General features: G+C 42.2%; 1 protein-coding gene across 1 annotated transcript in view; it reads right to left on the reverse strand.

Moving 5' to 3' along the window:
* Positions 1 to 22,250, reverse strand: part of LOC126484767 (cytochrome P450 6k1-like) — a 77,668-nt gene that overhangs the window by 16,543 nt on the left and 38,875 nt on the right. Inside the window, exon 5 of the mRNA XM_050108364.1 lies at positions 16,379 to 16,600. Coding sequence (XP_049964321.1) covers positions 16,379 to 16,600 — 222 coding nt within the window. The remainder of the gene's footprint in view (positions 1 to 16,378; positions 16,601 to 22,250) is intronic.

Raw genomic sequence — 22,250 nt, forward strand, 5'->3', positions numbered from 1 at the left:
TGACTTGTTTAGGCGCTTCAGTAATTCTATGGTATGCCCTTCCCAACTAAATTTATTATAGAGTTGTACTTCCACGAATTTAACGCTGTTAGTCTCTTCTACCTGCAAGTCTTCATATGCTGGAAGGAAATGTCTTATAGGTTCCGAATCGCATATAGTGCCTTGCAGACAAACAAAAACTACACGAAGCGAAATGTAGTGTGTGGAGGGCTAAGCGAGAGGCGTTCAATGAATTCGAAAGTAAAGTTCTTTGTACTGACTTGGCAGAAAATTCTAAGAAATTTTGGTCTTATGTCAAAGCGGTAAGTGGATCAAAACAAAATGCCCAGACACTCTGTGACAAAAATGGTACTCAAAGGCCGAAATACTAAATGTCTTTTTCCAAAGGTGTTTCTCAGAGGAAGACTGCACTGTAGTTCCTTCTCTAGATTGTCGCACAGATGACAAAATGGTAGATATCGAAAGAGGTGACAGAGGGATAGAAAAACAATTAAAATCGCTCAAAAGAGGAAAGGCCGCTGGACCTGATGCGATACCAGTTCGATTTTACACAGCGTACGCGAAGGAACTTGCCCCCCTTCTTGCAGCGGTGTACCGTAGGTCTCTAGAAGAGCGTAGCTTCCCAAAGGATTGGAAAAGGGCACAGGTCATTCCCGTTTTCAAGAAGGGACGTCGAACAGATGTGCAGAACTATAGACCTACAACTCTAACTTCGATCAGTTGTAGAATTTTGGAACACGTTTTATGTTCGAGTATAATGACTTTTCCGGAGACTAGAAATCTACTCTGTAGCAATCAGCATGGATTTCGAAAAAGACGATCGTGTGAAACCCAGCTCGCGCTATTCGTCCACGAGACTCAGACGGCCATAGACACGGGTTCCCGGGTAGATGCGCCGGCCGCGGTGGTCTAGCGGTTCTAGGCGCTCAGTCAGGAACCGCGCGACTGCTACGGTCGCAGGTTCGAATCCTGCCTCGGGCATGGATGTGTGTGATGTCCTTAGGTTAGTTAGGTTTAAGTAGTTCTAAGTTCTAGGGGACTGATGACCACAGACGTTAAGTCCCATAGTGCTCAGAGCCATTTGAACCATTTGAACCCAGGTAGATGCCGTGTTTCTTGACTTCCGCAAGGCGTTTGATACAGTTCCCCACAGTCGTTTAATGAACAAAGTAGGAGCATATGGACTATCAGACCGTTCGCAGCTCGTGGTCGTGCGGTAGCGTTCTCGCTTCCCGCGCCCGGGTTCCCGGGTTCGATTCCCGGCGTGGTCAGGGATTTTCTCTGCCTCGTGATGACTGGGTGTTGTGTGACGTCCTTAGGTTAGTTAGGTTTAAGTAGTTCTAAGTTCTAGGGGACTGATGACCATAGATGTTAAGTCCCATAGTGCTCAGAGCCATTCGAACCATTTTTTTTACTATCGGACCAATTGTGTGATTGGATTGAAGAGCTCCTAGATAACAGAACGCAATATGTTATTCTCAATGGAGAGAAGTCTTCCGAAGTAAGAGTGATTTCAGGTGTGCCGCAGGTGAGTGTCGTAGGACCGTTGCTATTCACTATATATATATATATATATATATATATATATATATATATATATATATATATATATATATAATGACCTTGTGGATAACATCGGAAGTTCACTAAGGCTTTTTGAGGATGATGCTGTAGTATATCGAGAGGTTGTAACAGTGGAGAATTGTACTGAAATGCAGGAGGATCTGCAGCGAATTGACGCATGGTGCAGGGAATGGCAATTGAATCTCAATGTAGACAAGTGTAATGTGCTGCGAATACATAGAAAGAAAGATCCCTTATCATTTAGCTACAATATAGCAGGTCAGCAACTGGAAGCAGTTAATTCCATAAATAATCTGGGAGTAGGCATTAGGAGTGATTTAAAGTGGAATGATCATATAAATATGATCGTCGGTAAAGCAGATGCCAGACTGATATTCATTGGAAGAACCCTAAGGAAATGCAGTCCGAAAACAAAGAAGTAGGTTACAGTACATTTGTTCGCCCACTGCTTGAATACTGATCACCGGTGTGGGATCCGTACCAGATAGGGTTGGTAGAAGAGATAGAGAAGATCCAACGGGTTGGTAGAAGAGATAGAGAAGATCCAACGGAGAGCAGCGCGCTTCGTTGCAGGATCATTTAGTAATCGCGAAAGCGTTACGGAGATGATAGTGGAAGACTCTGCAAGAGAGACGCTTAGTAGCTCGGCACGGGCTTTTGTTCAAGTTTCGAGAACATACCTTCACCGAGGAGTCAAGCAGTATATTGCTCCCTCCTACGTATATCTCGTGAAGAGACCATGAGGATAAAATCAGAGAGATTAGAGCCCACACAGAGGCATACCGACAATCTTTCTTTCCACAAGCAACACGAGATTGGAATAGAAGGGAGAAACGATAGAGGTACTCAAGGTACCCTCTGCCACACACTGTCAGGTGGCTTGCGGAGTATGGATGCAGATGTAGATGTATATGTAGATGTAGATGTAGATGTAGTGGGTCTTTTCAAAGATTAATTTCAGTGTACTAGCTTTAAACCATTTATTAATGTCAGTGAAAATTTGATTAGCAGCCATTTCTAAATCTGTACTTGACTTGCTACGTATTTCAATGTCTGTATCATCTGCAAACAAAACAAACTTAACATGTGGCTATGCAACAGACTAGAGGTCGTTAATGTAAACAAGAAGAAACAACAGACCTAAGATGGAGTCTTGAGGAACACCACATGTAATTAATTCCCTATCAGATGAAGATTGATTGCTTACTCCACAGGTATTTTGCAACGACACCCTTTGTTTCCTATTAATTAGGTAAGACTCGAACCATTTTGCTTCACTGCCAATGACACCATAAAATTCTGACTTACCTAAGAGAATACTGTGATTCACACAATCAAAGGCTTTTGACAAGTCACAGAAAATGCCAGTAACATCTAATTTGTTATTTAATCAATGAAGTACAGTGTTACTACATGTGTAAATAGGCTTCCCTATATCGAAACCCTGGAACATAAACTATGACTTGGACAATATGTTGGTTGCAGTAAGATGCTTAAGAATATGGTTGAACACAGCCTTTTCAAATATTTTTGAAAAAGCTGCCAAAAATGAAATTGTCAATAGTTTAATGGTATCTCACTATCCCCTGCTTGAAAGAGACTTAGCTTCAGCATATTTCAGCCAGTCTGGAAATGTTCTGCTGATAATAGATTGATTACACAAATAACTTAACATAAAACTCAACTCACATGAACATTCTTTGATTAACTTTGTTGATATATTATCATAACTACTAGAATAATTTGATTTTAAGCATTTTATGATGAATGCTACTTCTCTGGGAGAAGTGAGTGTTATTTGCATTTCACTGAAGTTATTTGTAGAGACTGGTCTCAGATCTCCCATTGCACTGTTTGCTGAACCTGATAACCCCAAGCTGTCAGTAACAGAAACAAATCTTTCTGACAAATGCATGTAGTATTATCAACACTACATACATTTCTTACCAATGCCTGATTTATTTTTAGAGCTGTCTGTTCCCCTTCCTTTCTGGCCCCATCTGTCTATGCCTTCACTAAATACCATGCAGTTTTTATCTTGTCTGCTGTAATTATGTTTTTCTCACAATAAAACTGCTTCCATTTCTGTACTAGTTGCTTCAGTAGTTTGCAGTATTCTTTGTAATGCATCGCAGTGCTTACATCAGAGGTGTTCCTAGATAGTAGAACCAGTTTCCTTTTTGTCCCACATGATATTTTTATTCCTTGTGTAATCCATGGTCTATTTTTAGACTTCTGTTTGAGTTCAGTTACCTTTAGGGAAAAACAATTTTTTTCAGATGAGGGAGTAGCTTTATTAACGAATTCCTCGTATTTGTATTTGACGCAGAAGTGTCATAAACATCTATCCAGTTCTAGTTTTCAACCAATCTCCTAAAATTCTCAGTGAGGAAGTAATTTTATTAATGAATGCCTTGAATTTTTATTTGACTCAGAAGTATCATAAACATCTACCCAGTTCATGTCTTCGAGCAATCTCCTAAAATTCCCAATTTATGACCGACTTTTACCCTTCTGTGCTCAGACTTAATAAATTTTATATCCTGACAAGTTTTAACACTTAACAGAAAATGTTGCATGTCATGATCAGATAGGCCATTTGCTATTGATTTTGTGATATGATTTTTTCCTCTAGATTTGTCTATGAAGATATTATCGATGGCAGTCTCAGAGCCTTTACATACCATAATTGCAAGGCTCACAATAGGAATTAAACTGACTTTCAGTGCTACTGATTGCAATAATTGTTCACTGTCAGAGCTTTTCAATAAATCCACATTAAAATCATCAGCAACCACTATTTTCTTCTTTTATATTGTGAGATGAGACAATAGAGCTTTCAGATTTTTTATGAAGAGATAAAAGTTTCCTAAAGGTCCCTGTTCTCTTCAAAATCCAATATGTATGACATCTGTACAATGTTTGGTTCTTGTGCTATAAATAATTGAAAGTGTTCCCAGACTTTATGTGCACCCTGTACTTACTACTATAAAGAACTTATTATGAAATGCTACTTCTGTTGCACAAGCTTCTAAGTGCTGCTCTGAGCAAAACTTGTTACTATCAGTATTCTTCAAACTAAAACAGTTTCGGACAAATGTGGGAACTCAGGCTTTTCCATTTTTTCTGTACAGAAGTAACAGCCTAAGTTAAATCCTATAACATTTAACATATCTATACTATTGGTCCCATGATGTTCAGAGAGGCAGATTATATCAACTGGTTTGCTCAACTCTAATTCTTCAACATAAATAAGCAACTCATTAAGCTTACTCCTCAGTTCCCAGACATTCTGATGCAATAAGGATACATGTTTTTATGCTCTGGCTGAATTACAACTAGATGAATCTAATTTTTCTGTCAATTCCTGAGCATCTCCTGTTTCAATTAGGGGCTATTTGAATGAATTGTACGTATTAAAATGTGCTTTCTGGCTGGCTGTTTTAACATATGGATGTTATTTTCAGCCAGTCTCTGAACATCTTTTGTTTCTGCCCTCCCTACCCTAAAAAACTGTTGTTCTGTCACTTGTAACCGCTGGTACTTTACCACATGTGACAGTGCCACACCCCTTCTTAAATTATTTGAAAAACTGCTTATTGATAAGAATTGTAAGGTAATGGGCATTTTGGAGGAAGTTGAAATCCAGATCAACTTCGGAAGGATTCAACAGATCTTTTAAATGAGCAAACTGATGTACGTCGTAAAAGGTATTTGGAAAAATTCGTTCATATTATACATGAGTGGCATTGATACCTTACTTTCTAAGCTAATTTATCTGTCTGATATGTAAGTTGCTCCAATCACTATTTTTAAATAGGGCCGTATTCGTATACTTTTACGTTTGAACCACAACGGTTTCCATCTAATGTCTTCTACATTTTTTGGTTTATACACTGAAGCGGAAAAAAGGTCATGGGATACCTTTTAATATCGTGTCGGATTTCCTTTCGCCCCGTGTAGTGCAGCAACTCGACGTGGCATGGACTCAACAAGTCGTTGGAAGTACCCTCCAGAAATACTGAACCACGTCGCCTCTACAGCCGTCCATAGTTGCCAAAGTGTTACCAGTGCAGGATTTTGTGCACGAACAGACCTCTCGATTATGTCCAACAAATGTTCGATGGGTGGCCAGATCATTCGCTTGAATTGTCCAGAATGTTCTTGCAAACAAACGCGAACAATTATAGCCCAATGACAAGGGCGCACTGTCATCCATAAATACAGGGTTATTACAAATGATTGTAGCGATTTCGCAGCTCTGCAATAACTTTATTATTTGAGATATTTTCAGAATGCTTTGCACACACATACAAAAACTGAAAAAGTTTTTTTAGGCATTCACAAATGTTCGATATGTGCCCCTTTAGTGATTCGGCAGACATCAAGCCGATAATCAAGTTCCTCCCACACTCGGCGCAGCATGTCCCCATCAATGAGTTCGAAAGCATCGTTGATGCGAGCTCGCAGTTCTGGCACGTTTCTTGGTAGAGGAGGTTTAAACACTGAATCTTTCACATAACCCCACTGGAAGAAATCGCATGGGGTTAAGTCGGGAGAGCGTGGAGGCCATGACATGAGTTGCTGATCATGATCTCCACCACGACCGACCCATCGGTTTTCCAATCTCCTGTTTAAGAAATGCCGAACATCATGATGGAAGTGCGGTGGAGCACCATCCTGTTGAAAGATGAAGTCGGCGCTGTCGGTCTCCAGTTGTGGCATGAGCCAATTTTCCAGTATGTCCAGATACACGTGTCCTGTAACGTTTTTTTCGCAGAAGAAAAAGGGGCCGTAAACTTTAAAACGTGAGATTGCACAAAACACGTTAACTTTTGGTGAATTGCGAATTTCGTGCTGAAGTGTCGTTGCACTGTTATGACTGACTGATGTGAGTGCATTTCGAGCACGACATACGCTTTCTCGGCTCCTGTCGCCATTTTGTCTCACTGCGCTCTCGAGCGCTATGGCGGCAGAAACCTGAAGTGCGGCTTCAGCCGAACAAAACTTTATGAGTTTTTCTACGTATCTGTAGTGTGTCGTGACCATATGTCAGTGAATGGAGCTACAGTGAATTTATGAAATCGCTTCAAACATTTGTAATAGCCCTGTATTTCATCGTTGTTTGGGAACAGTACGTCAATGGTTGACAGTGATCTCCAAGTAGCCAAATATAACCATTTCCAGTTAATGATCGGTTCAGTTGGACCAAAGGACCCAGGCCATTCAATGTAAATACAGCCGACACTTTTATGGAGCCACCACCAGCTTGCACGGTGCTTTGTTGACAACTAGGTCCTGGCTTCGTGGGATCTGCGCCACACTCGAACCCTACCGTCGGCTTTTACCGGGACTCGTCTGACCAGGCCACGGTTCTCCAGTCGTCTGGGGTCCAATCGATACGATCACGAGCCCAGGAGAGGCGCTGCAGGGGAATTCGTGTCGTTAGGAAAGGCACTCGCGTCGGTCGTCTGCTGCCCAGCCTATTAACGTCAGATTCCCTAGCACTACCCTAACGGATACGCAGATGCATTTATCGTCCAGATTGATTTCTGCGGTTATTCCACGAAGTGTTCCTTGTCTGTTAGCACCAGACAACTCTACGCACACACCGTTGATCTCAGTCATTAAGTGAAAACCGTCGGCCACTGTGTTGCCCGTGGTGAGAGGTAATGCCTGAAATTTGGTATTCTCGGCACACTCTTGACACTGTGGATCTCGGAATATTTAAATCCTAACGATTTTCGAAATGAAATGTGCCATGCGTCCAGCTCCAGTTACCATTCAGCGATGAAAGTCTGTTAATTCCCGTCGTGGGGCCATAACCACTTCGAAAACTTTTTCACCTGAATCACCTTCCATATGACAACTTCGCCAATAAATTACCTTTTTATACCTTGTGTACGCGGTACTATCTCCATCTATATGTGTGCATATCGCTATCCCATGACTTGTGTCACCTCAGTGTACGTTGCTCACAGTCCACTAGATGGCTCATCTTAGTAATGAAAATTGCGCCTTTGCGTCATGTCTCTCTACACTCTGTGCTTATATCACTTATAATCTGGATGGAGATGATCTCTGCCGAGCCCTACTTCTCTCTGTGAACCGCTAGCCGATGTTCATCTGTGTGCGAGACATGTGGATATCAGTGCTTGTTGGTGTTTACTATTGTCAGGCAGTGCCTGATGTTAATTCTCAATTTTAACTGTTCCTGATTAACAACCCTATGTCAAACTTTTACTCTGTTTGAACTATCCTAAGTGAGGAAAATACGTCATTAATTTTACAATATGACGCATGTATGGGCAACCATATGATAGATAAGCACTTTTTTTTTATTTCGTTTGGCATCAAGGATACATTACTTGAATTGAACAGCAATGATGTTACTGGTAACACAATATGCATATACTACAAATAAAATAGATTACATTCATTTATGGTAATAAAAGTCTTAGATTAGATCGATAAATCAATAATATACATATGGATAAAAACACTAGGATGAGTTACATGTAAAAGAGAAAATGTGGTTCTTATAAACAGTAATATTGACAAAAAGAGCTTCAAGTTGTAATAAAAACTATAGGTTAATATCTAAAGTATCCAGCTAGGAGATTGCTTCCTCAGAGACCTCATGTAGACTGGTCAGAGTTCCAGCATATTTCCGTAGGGGACACTCTGTGACTATATGGTGTATTGTTTGTCGTTGGTGTCCGCAGTCACACTTGGCACTTTCAGCGATTCCCCATTTATGCTTCAAGTCCTGGCATCTTCCGTGCTTGGTGCGTATGCGATTTAGGGTGGTCCACGACCTCCTAGGTAGGTGGAATCCAGGAGGGACTCGTGTAGGATCAGCAATGAGACCTGCAGAATCGGGATTGGCTGCGAACCATTCTTCCCGCCATGCTGTTTCTGGTTGGAATCCTTCAGAAGTAAGCCTTTTTCCAAGTCTCCAGGAGGGTTTCCTGGACTTAAGACGTTGCCTTTGAGTGGCATCACAGTTCTGGTGTAGCGGTAACTTGGGATTCTTGGAGCATTTCTCCCATTCCCTTTTCAACGCTGCTTGACGTCGTAACTTCGGTGGTGCAATATTAGACAGAACAGGTAGCCATTCTGTGGGTGAGGATTTTATTGTCCCGGATACGCTTCTCATGGCTACTTTTAGCTGCGTGTCTACCATGGCTGTATGAGCGCTGTTCAGCCATACTGGGCTGCAATATTCCCCAGAGTATACAAGTGAGAGGGCAGTTGCTTTGAGTACTGATGCCTTAGCTCCCCAGCTTGTTCCCGAGAGTTTGTGTAATATATTGTTTCTGGTTCTCATTTTTAAAGCTGTTTCAGTTAGGTGTTTTCTATATGTTAGCGAACGATCCAAGGTCACGCCGACATATTTTGGGAATGGGTTATACAACAGCAACTGATTTCTAAAGGAAATTTGCGGTTTATAGCGAGCATGCCTATTACTCAGATGGAAGGTGGAGGATTCAGTTTTATTTCTGTTTACTTTGAGTCGCCATCCATTAAAAAATTCATCTAGAATTCGCAGATCCTGAGTGAGAGTCATTTCTGAAGTTGTAAAATCGTTAGTCTGAGTCACCAAGGCTATGTCGTCAGCATAGATAAATGTTCTTGCTTTCGTTTCTGGCAAGTCAGCGGCATATAAATTGAAAAGTAGGGGGGCCAATACTGATCCTTGTGGTAGTCCGTCATTTAAATTGTATACCTTGCTTACTTGACCTTTTAGGCGAACTTGGAATTTCCTGTTGGACAGCATGTTATTGAGTAGTTGTGCAATTCCATTACATGGAATTATTCTTAAGAATTTAAGAAGCATGCCTTTCCACCACACTGTATCATATGCTGATGCTAGGTCAATAAACACGGCCATTGTTTTCTTCAGGTCTTCGAAGCCCTTCTCTATGTATGTTGCCAACGCTAGCACTTGATAGCTACAACTGCGGTCTCGTCTGAAGCCAGCCTGTTCTACAGGAATGTGTTTCAGGATAGTTGGTGCAATTCTATTATAGAGTACTCTCTCCAGCAGTTTATAGCAGACACTTAGAAGTGCAATGGGTCTATAGTCTTCAGGATTGTTACCAGATTTTGACGGTTTCAGGATGGCAATTATTTTAGTTTTCTTAAAAAGATTTGGCAGTCTTCCTGTTGCGAGAATTTCATTAAACAGTACAGTTAGCCACTGCACTGCACCTTGGCCAGCATGTTTAAGGAACTCCGGGTATATACCATCACAACCAGCCGCTTTACTAGATTTCAGAGTACCTAGGGCTGAAACAACTTCGGCTGCAGAGATTTTCTGTGCTAATTCGGAGGGCTGTGCTTGAGACATTTTAGACTTTAGCTCATATTTAATTTCTTTGGCTTTCTGTTTGTTGTTGTTGCTTGGTGTTCTTGTTATGTTAACAATCCTGGCTGCTATTTTGTTAGGATTTATTTTGTCTGATAAGATATTAACTTTTGTGGCACTGCCAAGCTTTCTTAATAAATTCCAAGCTTTCTTACTCGAGTGTTGGAAATACATGTTTTCAGTTAGTTCCATCCATTTCTTTTGCCTAGCTGAATCTAGGGCCGAAATCAATTCATCTGCTACCTTAGTGTCTCGAGTCGTTTTAAATACGTCATACAATTCTTGACATCTAGGGCTCCATCCAGGAATGTAGTTGTCTCGGTAGCCTCTTGGAATATGTTTTCACTTATGTACACGATACAAGTCTTACGTTTAAGATTACTTTTCCTATGACGACTGAGAGTGTTTCCTCTCTTGTCTTCCCCGTTTGCACGTACGTTTGTTTCTTCGTGTGCCTCACATTTAAGTAAAAAAACTGTGATTGCTGTTGCCACTGGAAAATGGTATTTTTGTCGCAGTTGACCAATTGTGGAAACGTGGTGAAAAGTATTCTTTCACGAGCTGAAAAGAAAACGTGATATAACGAAGATTTTAATATGTATGTACTGTTGTTTCCAGGCAATGAGGATGTACATTCATGTATGGTTTGCATACATCTGCAGTGGCGGCACCTAATACTATCACACGAAGAGAGCCGCTTCATATGCACTAAAAATAACCAAACTATCCATGTATGTATGTGCTAAAATAGTTTAAATACGTACTAAAATGACTCAGATATTCAGTAAAATACGGGAAATATGCACTACATTATATCTACATCTACTCGTAAATCTATATTCAAATCCTGCAAACCAGTGTGAAGTGCAGGGCATTGTACCTTGTATTACAGTTTTATAATCAGTCTTACTTTGTCTTCCCAGTCCCCAAGGGCGCGATACATAAGGACGTGTAATAGGATATATTCCTTGATTTCTCACCTACTACTGGTGTTTGAAAATATGTGTATGGTCTTTCGCGAGCTAGTTAAATACCTTCAAGAATCTCTGTAGGCAGACAAATTAAATATCAAATATACGTCTAAGCTCTTCGACAGCTAAAACGACAGTGTCCTTCGTCAGCATTAATTTTGTCATCTTCTTCCTCATTCAGAGGCAGAGTGAGTTCAAATGGTTCAAATGGCTCTGAGCACTATGCGACTTAACTTCTGAGGTCATCAGTCGCCTAGAACTTAGAACTAATTAAACCTAACTAACCTAAAGACATCACTCACATCCATGCCCGAGGCAGGATTCGAACCTGCGACCGTAGCGGTCACGCAGTTCCAGACTGAAGCGCCTAGAACCGCACAGCCACACCTGCCGGCGGCAGAGTGAGCAACTGAGGTACAGGGACTAAATACTTTTCTGATTCATAACAACAAGTAGCGTAATGTAGAAACGGGTACTAATCACATGAATTTAAAGGAAAGATTTCTGGTGCAAGGTAACGAGAAACTGCAAACGGAACCGGTGGAACAGATAGCCAGCCACAGTATCGCAGCAGAAACGTTAAAGCTAATACTATACGTAATGCATACGTTACCCGTCCATTGAGTCTCAGAAAGTTGTGAATGGTGAGGGATCGGAATGCCATTGCCGTGCAGCTCTTGCTCGTTAACTTGGGAATGAAATACTTGGGTTGCTCATCGCACGCAGGACATGCTCCTGCATCGCGAATGTGGATTACACACAGGGTTTGGACAAAAGTATGCAAAAACCGCGAAAAATGAGTACTTGAACATAAATCCGAATGCTAACCAAGCCTGCAGGTTGTGTAGTTCTGTCTGGCCGCGAACGACATCTGTGCAATGACCTCAATACGTTTCAAGTGTCATAAGTGGCCAGAACAGAGTTCTGTGCAGTTGTGTGTGCGTTTTGTCGGAGCTTAAGTGAATTCGAATGTGGGCAAACTGTTGGTCCTCGTACGATGGCTGCTTCCGTACGAAGGTCGCCGAAGTGTCTGGAGTTTCAAGAGGCACCGTATCGAAGATTTACACCGCATAAGGAAAAGCAAAGTCGCAACGCTGATGGAAGCGTTTTGCTCAGTGATCATGGCAGACGCTCATTGAAGAGGACTGTGACGAGAAATAAGGGGATGACAGCTGCAAAACTCACTGCAGAAATGAATGTCGGACTCGCGATCCTATGCAACACCAAAACAACACGAAGGGAGCTCCATAACCTGGGAATTGCAGGGCAATTAGGAGTTCCAAAATTACTCATCAGTGATGCAATTACCCATGACGGAAAAACATGATGCCGAAGCCATAAAACTTTGACTATGGAGTAGTGGAAGAAAGTCATCGACTAGTATGTGTCTTCTTTCAACTTCTGGGAGAGTTTGCGTCCCAAGAGTGAAACTTGGTGCGGGTTCGGTGATGGCTTGGGCTGTCATATCGTGGTATTCCATAAGCCACGTGGGTTCTGCGAAAGGTCTCTTACTGCTAAGGATTACGTGACTATTTTGGCTGATCGGGTCCATCCCATGATACAATGTTTGTTCCCCAATGGTGACGCGACGTACCAGGATGATACGGCGCCTGTTCTCACCGCTCTCATCATCCAGTACTGGTTTTGTGAACACGTGGATCAGTTGTCGCATCTCCCCTGGCCACTACCGCGACCAGATCTTAATACACTACTGTCCATTAAAATTGCTACAACACGAAGATGACGTGCTACAGACGCGAAATTTAACCGACAGGAAGAAGATGCTGTGATATGCGAATGATTAGCTTTTCAGAGCATTCACACAAGGTTAGCGCCGGTGGCGACACCTACAACGTGCTGACATGAGAAAAGTTTCCCACCGATTTCTCATACACAAACAGCAGTTGACCGGCGTTGCCTGGTGAAACGTTTTTGTGATGCCTCGTGTAAGGAGGAGAAATGCGTACCGTCACGTTTCCGACTTTGATAAAGGTCGGATTGTAGCCTATCGCGATTGCGGTTTATCGTATCGCGACATTCCTGCTCGCGTTGGTCGAGATCCAATGACTGTTGCAGAATATGGAATCGGTGGGTTCAAGAGGGTAATACAAAACGCCGCGCTGGATCCCAACGACCTCGTATCACTAGCAGTCGAGATGACAGGCATTTTATCCGCATGGCTGTAACGGATCGTGCAGCCACGTCTCGATCCCTGAGTCAACAGATGGGGACGTTTACAAGACAACAACCATCTGCACGAACAGTTCGACGACGTTTGCAGCAGTATGGACTATCAACTCGGAGACCATGGCTGCGGTTACCCTTGACGCTGCATCACAGACAGGAGCGCCTGCGATGGTGTACTCATGATGGTCGCATCCGTGTTTGGCGACATCGCGGTGAATGCACATTGGAAGCGTGTATTCGTCATCGCCATACTGGCGTATCACCTGGCGTGATGGCATGGGGTGCCATTGGCTACACGTCTCAGTCACCTCTTGTTCGCACTGACGGCACTCTGAACTGTGGACATTATATTTCAGATGTGTTACGTCCCGTGGCTCTACCCTTCATTCGATCCCTGCGAAACCGTACATTTCAGCAGGATAATTCACGAATGCACGACCGCGTGTTGCAGGTCCTGAACGGGCCTTTCTGGATACAGAAAATGTTCGACTAGTGCCCTGGCCAGCACATTCTCCAGATCTCTCACCAATTGAAAACGTCTGGTCAATGGTGGCCGAGCAACTGGCCTGACACAATACGCCAGTCACTACTCTTGTTGAACTATGGTATCGTGTTGAAGCTGCATGGGCAGCTGTACCTGTACACGCCATCCAAGCTCTGCTTGACTCAACGCCCAGGTGTATCAATGCCGTTATTGCGGCCAGAGGTGGTTGTTCTGGGTACTGATTTCTCAGGATCTATGCACCCAAATTGCGTGAAAATGTAATCACATGTCAGTTCTAGTATAAAATATTTGTCCAATGAATACCCGTTTATCATCTGCATTTCTTCTTGGTGTAGCAATTTTAATGGCCAGTAGTGTATTATTGAGCGTTTCTGGTCTACTTTGGAGAAAAGGTTGCATTATGGCTATTCAACTTCAGATAGTTGCGTGACCCTGTCGCTGTTTTGCATGATGATTAGAAACGAGCGATTTGGAGTGGTGCGTCACGCTATACCCTGCAGCCATCTTTTAGAATGGTTTGGATTCGTGGAATGCCTGGAGGACGCTACTTGCTAGCAGCGTACTTCCAACTGTGATATACGAAGGAGGTGGCGTTACGATATCGGAGTTTTTCGCGGTTGGGGTGTGGTTCCCTTATTGAGCTTAAGTAAACGCTAAATACGGAAGGACACAAACTTATTTTACGTCACTATGTACTACACACAGTTGAGGAACTGTTCGGAGACGATGATTGTTTGTATAAGAATAACAATGCTTTCTTTTGTAAAGCAGCACATGCGAGACAATGGTTTGTGGACAATAACGTTCCTGAAATATACTTGCCTGTCCAGAGTTCCGACCTGACCCCAACGGTACACTTTTGGGATGGGTTAGAATCTCGACTTCGCTCCAGATTTCAGCTTCCAACGTGACTACCACCTCTGGTTTCGGCTTTGGAGGAAGAATGGACTGCCATTCCTCCACGAACATTGAGACACTTCGTCGAAAGTATCCCCAACAGAGTTCAAGCTATCATAAAGTCAAAGCGTGGACACACCACACATGGAAGTGCATTAATAGGTACGCTATCAGATCGTGTACAAACGGTGCAGACACTGTCGCTAACAAGTCATGCTACCGAACCCAGATACCGCCAGTCTCGGACCATCTCTTCGAAAGTATCCAGCGAGCTCTTAGGTGGTTTCTAACGAGAAATAACCAATTCATATTAAAATACGACACTAACAATGCCTGTAGCGAAGTGTTGTTTCAATCTCACGAACATGCGATAGCGGAACACAGAAGTCGAGTTTGATAAAATGGTTCAAATGGCTCTGAGCACTATGGGACTTAACATCTGAGGTCATCAGTCCCATAGAACTTACAACATCTTAGACCTATCGAAGCTAAGGACATCACACACATCCATGCCCGAGGCAGGATTCGAACCTGCGACAGTAGCGGTCGTGCGGTTCCAGTAGCGCCTAGAACCGCTCGGGCACATCGGCCGGCCTAGATGAAAACCAGGCCATTTGGAGTCCTCTGAAAATTCGTGTAGATGTAGATGTAGAACATAGCACCGTTATGTTCAGTTTCCCGTGTCATCGGGCTATACTACTTACGATCTAGCTACCTAAACAAGCTCAACAACTCGCAGAAACCGTTAAAAAACTGTAACTTGTATGAAATCTTTAATGATTCTAATAAGAGAAATCGTGTCGAAGAGCAGTGGCCGTTGTTGAAATAAATTATCATAAGCAGAAACATCCATAAAATGCAATCTACCAATTTTCGGAAGATAGCACTGGTACCTCTTTGCAAATGACAAAATCAAGACAAACGAGAAAAAACAAAATTCGTCTGTGTCCTACATCAACATCCGAGTTTTGTGGGCAGAAAATTCGGGTGCGGAAACGTCACCACAATAGTTTCATTTCTGCGTCGCAAATCGTTTATTATAGACCTAACAAATCGAAATTATATCGACATGAAGGAATTTTTTCATCCCGATTAATTTCGATACCTACACACTAAAAACAATACATCAACTTGTGTGATGGGATACACAGTGACAAAATGTACATGACCATTACGCCAAGCTCGACGATAATTACTGATACGCCGAATGCAACAATCATGTAATAAGAACCCAGGAAAAGTATCAAGACAGGTACGGTAGCATACCAAAAATTAAGACTGACCACTAACGACGCCACTATATTAAACAAAAAGGATTGCAAAAAAGTAACAACCACAACAACACCGTTCAGATTGTAGCCGACGCTGTCCGGTACCGTCGGATGGTAATGGTTTACAACGTGTCCAGTCAATTGAGTATGCGACGAATTCGTTTGCCAAGCACTGTCACGTATCTTCACCTACAAACTATTGGTTGACTGTCCATGAATCTAGGATCTTCCTGAAACTAAGTATTATTTGTATTCCATGCAATCTGTATAAGAAATGCTATTCAGCAAAAGAGGGGTCAGGAAACAATAGGAGAGACGGATTCTACTACACCGCCCTCCGCAGGGCACAAAGAACCACCAGGGTGTGCTTAAGCAACAATGAAGCGCCGCCTGGAATATGGCACGCAAAGAAGTATTCTTATTATTATTTATGACTTGATTTGCCTCATGATTGTGCGCTAAGTACAGAGTATCTTACTAACACATAAAGGCATACAGTAAAATGCTGAATAAATGGGTTAATGCACTGTCGTAAACTGGGGAAGTGTGTGCTGTATCCTGTGTCCTTAACTGGTGGAGCTACAGCACTGACCTGAGACGACCTTGTCGAGGTAGGGCATCCCCATGACGGCGTCGTACGTGAAGCGGCCGCCCGTCCTCTGCAGGGTTTCGTCCACCTCCTGGTGGAGCCGCCGCTGCACCTCCGGGTTGAGGGCCAGCTCGTACAGCGCGTAGCTCATCGTCGTCGACGACGTCTCGAAGCCCGCCGCGAAGAACAGCACAGCCTGAGCCGCCAAGTCTCCGTCGGATAGCTCTGCCAACGTAGAGGTGATCATGTGCAGTAAGATATGATACCGTGTAAGGTAGGCATGTCGTTTTGATTTTTGTATGTTATCGATGTGCAAATCGGAGAGAGAGCAAGCTATGTTTCTGTTAAACAGACTTTGGTCTTGTTGTGTGGCACAGTCTTCACCTCTGCGCAGTCTGATACATTCTTAATTGAAATGTCGTAGGTGATGCGCGTATTCAGTAGTGATGTGTTGACTTGTGATTGTATCTGTTAGCTGAAAAAACATATATTCTAAGGGACGGCAAAGATGAATACGATGTATATATTGGTAGGCGAAAATAATATAAATTTTGAATAATATTATTTTTGAAAAGAAGACGTACACCAGTGGCAAAAAAAAAAACAAAAAAAAAAAAAAAAAAAAAAAAAAAAAAAAAAACAGTCAATACCCTCACTGCGCGATAGCGATGGAAATGTTACCGATGATGGTATCACTAAAGCGGAGTTACAAAATACTGTTTTCCGTAATCCCTTCACGAAAGAAGACGAAGTAAATATTCCAGAATTCGAAACCAGAACAGCTACAAGCATGAGTGACATAAAAGAAGATATCTTAGGTGTTGCGAAACAACTCAAATCACTTATGAAAGGCAAGTCTTCCGGTCCAGATGGTATACCAATCAGGTTCCTATCAGAGTACGTAGACACAATAGCGCCTTTCTTAGCAATCATATACAGCCGTTCACTTGACGAAAGATCTGTTCCTAAAGACTGGAAAGTAGCACAGACCACACCAATATTCAAGAGAGGAAATAGGAGTAACCCATTGAATTACAGACCCATATCACTGACCTCACTTTGCAGTACGATTTTGGAGCATATACTGTACTCGAACATTATAAATCACCTTGAAGAAAATGACTTATTGATACATAACCAACACGGATTCAGGAAATATCGTTCTTTGTACAACACATTCCCATGAAGTAATGAGTGTTGTCGACAAGTAATGAGTGCTGTCTCAGATCGATTCCATATTCCTAGATTTCCAGAAGGAGTTTGATACCGTTCCTCACAATCGACTATTAATCAAATTGCGTGCATATGGAGTATCGTCTCGGTTGTGTGACTGGATTCGTGATTTCCTCTCAGAGAGGTCACACTTCGTAGTGATGGATGATAAATCATCGAGTAGAATAGAAAAGATATTTGGCATTCCGCAAGGTAGTGTCATAGGCACTCTGCTGTTCTGATTTATATAAATGATTTAGGTGATAATCTGAGCAGCCCTCTTAGACTGTTTGCAGATGACGTAGTAATTTACCGTCTAGTAAAATCATCAGTCGATCAATTTCAATTACAAAATGATCTAGAGAGAATTTCTGTATGGTGCGAAAAGTGGCAACTAACCCTAAACAAAAGTGCGATGTCATCCACATTGGTACTAAAAGAAATCCGATAAATTTGGGTATGCGATAAATCGCACAAATCTAAGGGCTGTCAATTCGACTAAATACCTAGCAATTACAATTACGAACAACTTAAATTGGAAAGACCACATAGATAATATTGTGGGGAAGGCGAAACAAAGATTGCACTTTGTTGGCAGAACCCTTAGAAGATGCAACAGACCCACTAAAGAGACAGCCCACATTACACTTGTCCGTCCACTGCTGGAATATTGCTGCGCAGTATGGGATCCTTAGCAGGTAGGATTGACGGAGGATATCGAAAAAGTGCAAAGAAGGGTAGCTCATTTCGTGTTATCGCGCAATAGGGGTGAGAGTGTCACTGATATGATACGCAAGTTGGGGTGGCAGTCACTGAAACAAAGGCGGTTGTCTTTGCGGCGAGATCTATTTACGAAATATCAATCACCAAATTTCTCTTCCGAATGCAAAAATATTTTGTTGACACCCACCTACTTGAGGAGAAATGATCATCATAATAAAATAAGAGAAATCAGAGCTCGAACGGAAATATTTAGGTGTTCCTTTTTCCCACGCACCATTCGATAGTGGAATGGTAGAGAAGTAGTATGAAAATGGTTCGATGAACCCTTTGCCAGGCACATAAGTGTGAATTGCAGAGTAACCATGTAGATGTAGATGTAGTTGTAGAAGTCTGAAGTGACACTGTAGCCCTGTGCTAGTTGCTTTTCGAATTGATTATTGTCCGCTAGTTGTCTTTGTTAACTTACTCACAGTTGAGAGAAAGACCACCCCACTTCCCTGAGTCATGGATTAAGATATCAAATGATTAAGCCGTTTGGTTTTATAGAAATTCTCTGTTAACATTATACCCTTTTCAAGTCATTGTTCACTTTTTTAAGCATAGTACTGTTCAGACCAATGTTATGTGTGAAGATCACGCGAAATTTTACTCTGTCTTCCTGAATACGTACTTCATTCTAAAATCGTTGTCTTGGTATATCACTTTGTAGGAATAGTTTCTCTTCCCTTCCCACTGTTTAAAGAATGTTTATCGTTACGCATTACCACATTGCATCATATTGTATGCAACAGTTTGAATATTGTTTGCAAATTTTATTTAAAAATGGAAGTCTAGCTTAGCCTGTTTGTTGTTTGCTGCTGTGCTTTCGAGAAATCTACAACAATATTGTGAATGTACGTCAATGTCAATGTAAGTCGAAATTTTTATTAGGGCCAGATAATTATTTCACTTTAGTGCGCATTTAATACAAAGATAAGTTGTATTCAGACTAGCTACAGTTCAATTCAAATTCGGTTCTGTTTAGCCAAAGATTAGCATACGGGGTTACAGTTTGTGGCTGAATAGTTTTGGTAATACGTAGTGGGAGGTAAATTTGAACTAAATTTCATACAAAAACACATAGTGGGGAGCTTACAACCGCTCGAAACTCAAAAGGCAAGAATACGACTTTGTTAAAACTCGTATTTGAGCAAGGCAATGGCTGGTTAAAAACAATACGGAAGCATCAGTACGGAGTTTACGATGCACCAGTTGCCCAAATATAAGATTTATTTAATTTCAAAACACAGCTTGTTTCAGGGATGTAAAAGCTGAAACATAAAATTAGCACAGGTTAACATCTGAGGTCATCAGTCCCCTAGAACTTAGAATTACTTAAACCTAACTAATCAAAGGACATCACAGACATCCATGCCCGAGGCAGGATTTGAACCTGCGACCGTAGCAGCAGCGCGGTTCCAGACTGAAGCGCCTAGAACCGTTCGGTCACAACGGCTGGCTATGAAATAAGATTGTGATCAGGTATGTGGGTCATACGTGAAGAAGCTTTCAAATAAGGTCCAAAGAACATAATGATCAAGAGAATGGGTCATTGAAGTTACCAACGCACCTTAAAAATAACCAACACTCGCTAGGAAGCATCACGGACAGCTGGAATACATTGCATATAGAAGAAAAATGTCGGTTGCTGCCAAATTTAGAAGAGATATTAACATTTTGCGGTTTCAAAGATGAACTAGTCAGCTTGTTACACAAAAGACAGAAGTATCCTTTACGCATTTCTGGCCCACTTTAGCGATATGAAAAGCAGACAGAAGCCTGATATCCTTAGTAGTAATTAAGTTTTGTTTTGATGTTATGTTTAGAATGTTCAAAAATGGTTCAAATGGCTCTGAGCACTATGCGACTTAACTTCTGAGGTCATCAGTCGCCTAGAACTTAGAACTTATTAAACCTAACTAAGTTAAGGACATCACACACATCCATGCCCGAGGCAGGATTCGAACCTGCGACCGTAGCGGTCGCTCGGTTCCAGATTGTAGCGCCTAGAACCGCACGGCCACTCCGGCCGGCTTTAGAATGTTTCTCATTTACAATGTAAGTAGGGAACACATTTTGGAAGGCGGATTAAGCGTCAGTTGTGAGGATTCGATTGGTTACCAATGTTTGCGTATGTGATATGAATGTCAGTGAATGCCACTTTGTGCGAAATTTCAGTAGACTCAAAAATGGTGACTCAGATGTAAAATTGTTTTTAGGTTTTGATTAGAGATATACACGGATGTTGAAATGTCTTTTAGTCGAAAGCGATCGCTGACGGCGCTGATGCGTACGCAAGAAGATACGTGAATATAGGCTCTTTTGGCGTATACTGTTGGAGAAAACTTCTCGGGTATCGAGACGGATGTCGTTGTTTAAAATACCGTGACGTTTCGACGAGTGTTATACTCATCATCTTCTGGCGAAGTGTCGAGATATGCGGATACTTTGATATTTATATTAGTGGACATGCGGATACATTGATATTTATGTTAGTGGAATACCGGGAGGGTAGGGCGGTGCAGCTGTAGTAGTGAGGGTAGCGGGTACTCCGTGTAGGCTATCGTGCCGCCTCTTGCTGGCTGGATGGTTGTTTGTGGTCGCGCTCCTGTCGCACTGCCGCTAACGTCGGATGCCATGCCGCACTTACTTGGCATCATTCGTCTCTGTTGACAAGATGTCGTGAACTTATGTTTCAAAGGATCTACATCTACATCTACATTTATACTCCGCAAGCCACCCAACGGTGTGTGGCGGAGGGCACTCTACGTGCCACGGTCATTACCTCCCTTTTCTGTTCCAGTCGCGTATGGGTCGCGGGAAGAACGACTGTCTGAAAGCCTCCGTACGCGCTCGAATCTCTCTAATTTTACATTCGTGATCTCCTCGGGAGGTATAAGTAGGGGGAAGCAATATATTCGATACCTCATCCATGCGTTTAAACTGAGGTGACAAAAGTCATGTGATAGTGATATGCACATGTACAGATGACAGTAGTATCGCGTACACGAGGTATAAAAGATAGTGTATTGGAGGAGCTGTCATTTGTACTCAGGCGATTCATGTGAAAAGGTTGCCGACGTGGTTATGGCCGCACGACGGGAATTAACATACGACAAGCGTTTGAAAAGTCCGTGCAAAAATAAAAAATTACTTACATGTTTGGGGTAAACTTCTTTTTAATTTTCGACATAGTCTCCTTTTAGTCTTATACACTTCGTCCAACGCTGTTCTAATTTGTTGATACCTTCCGAATAATAGAAATTGTCCAAGTTTGCAAAATAGCTATTAGTTGCTGCAGTCACCTCGTTTGAATAAAATCTTTGTCCCACCAGCCATTTCTTCTAATTGGGAAACAAACAGTAGTCGGAGGGAGCCAAGTCTGGAGAATAGGGGGGGATATGAAACGAGACGGAGTCATATTTCCATTAATTTTGCGACCACAACTGGTGAGGTGTGTGCTGGTGCGTTGTTGTGATGGAAAAGGACTTTTTTGCGGTCCAATGGCTGGCGTTTTTCTTGCAACTCGGTTTTCAAACGGTCCAATAACGATAAATAATATGCATCTGTAAAAGTTTTACCCTTTTCCGGACAGTCAATGAGGATTATCCCTTCCGAATCCCAAAAGACTCGCCATAACCTTTCCAGCCGAAGGACTGGTCTTCGCCTTTTTTGGTGCAGATTCTCCCTTGGTAACCCATTGTTTAGATTGTTGTTTGGTCTCAGGAGTATAGTAATGTATCCATGCTTCATCCACAGTGACGAAACGACGCTTAAAGCTATGCGGATGCTCCCTGAACAGCTGCAAACCATCCTTGCAACACTTGACACGAGTCCGTTTTTGGTCAAGCGTGAGCAGTCGCGGAACCCATCTTGCGGATAGCTTTCTCATGTCCAAATG

The sequence above is a fragment of the Schistocerca serialis genome, chromosome 6 (genome assembly GCF_023864345.2).
Source record: "Schistocerca serialis cubense isolate TAMUIC-IGC-003099 chromosome 6, iqSchSeri2.2, whole genome shotgun sequence".
Lineage (NCBI taxonomy): Eukaryota > Metazoa > Arthropoda > Insecta > Orthoptera > Acrididae > Schistocerca > Schistocerca serialis.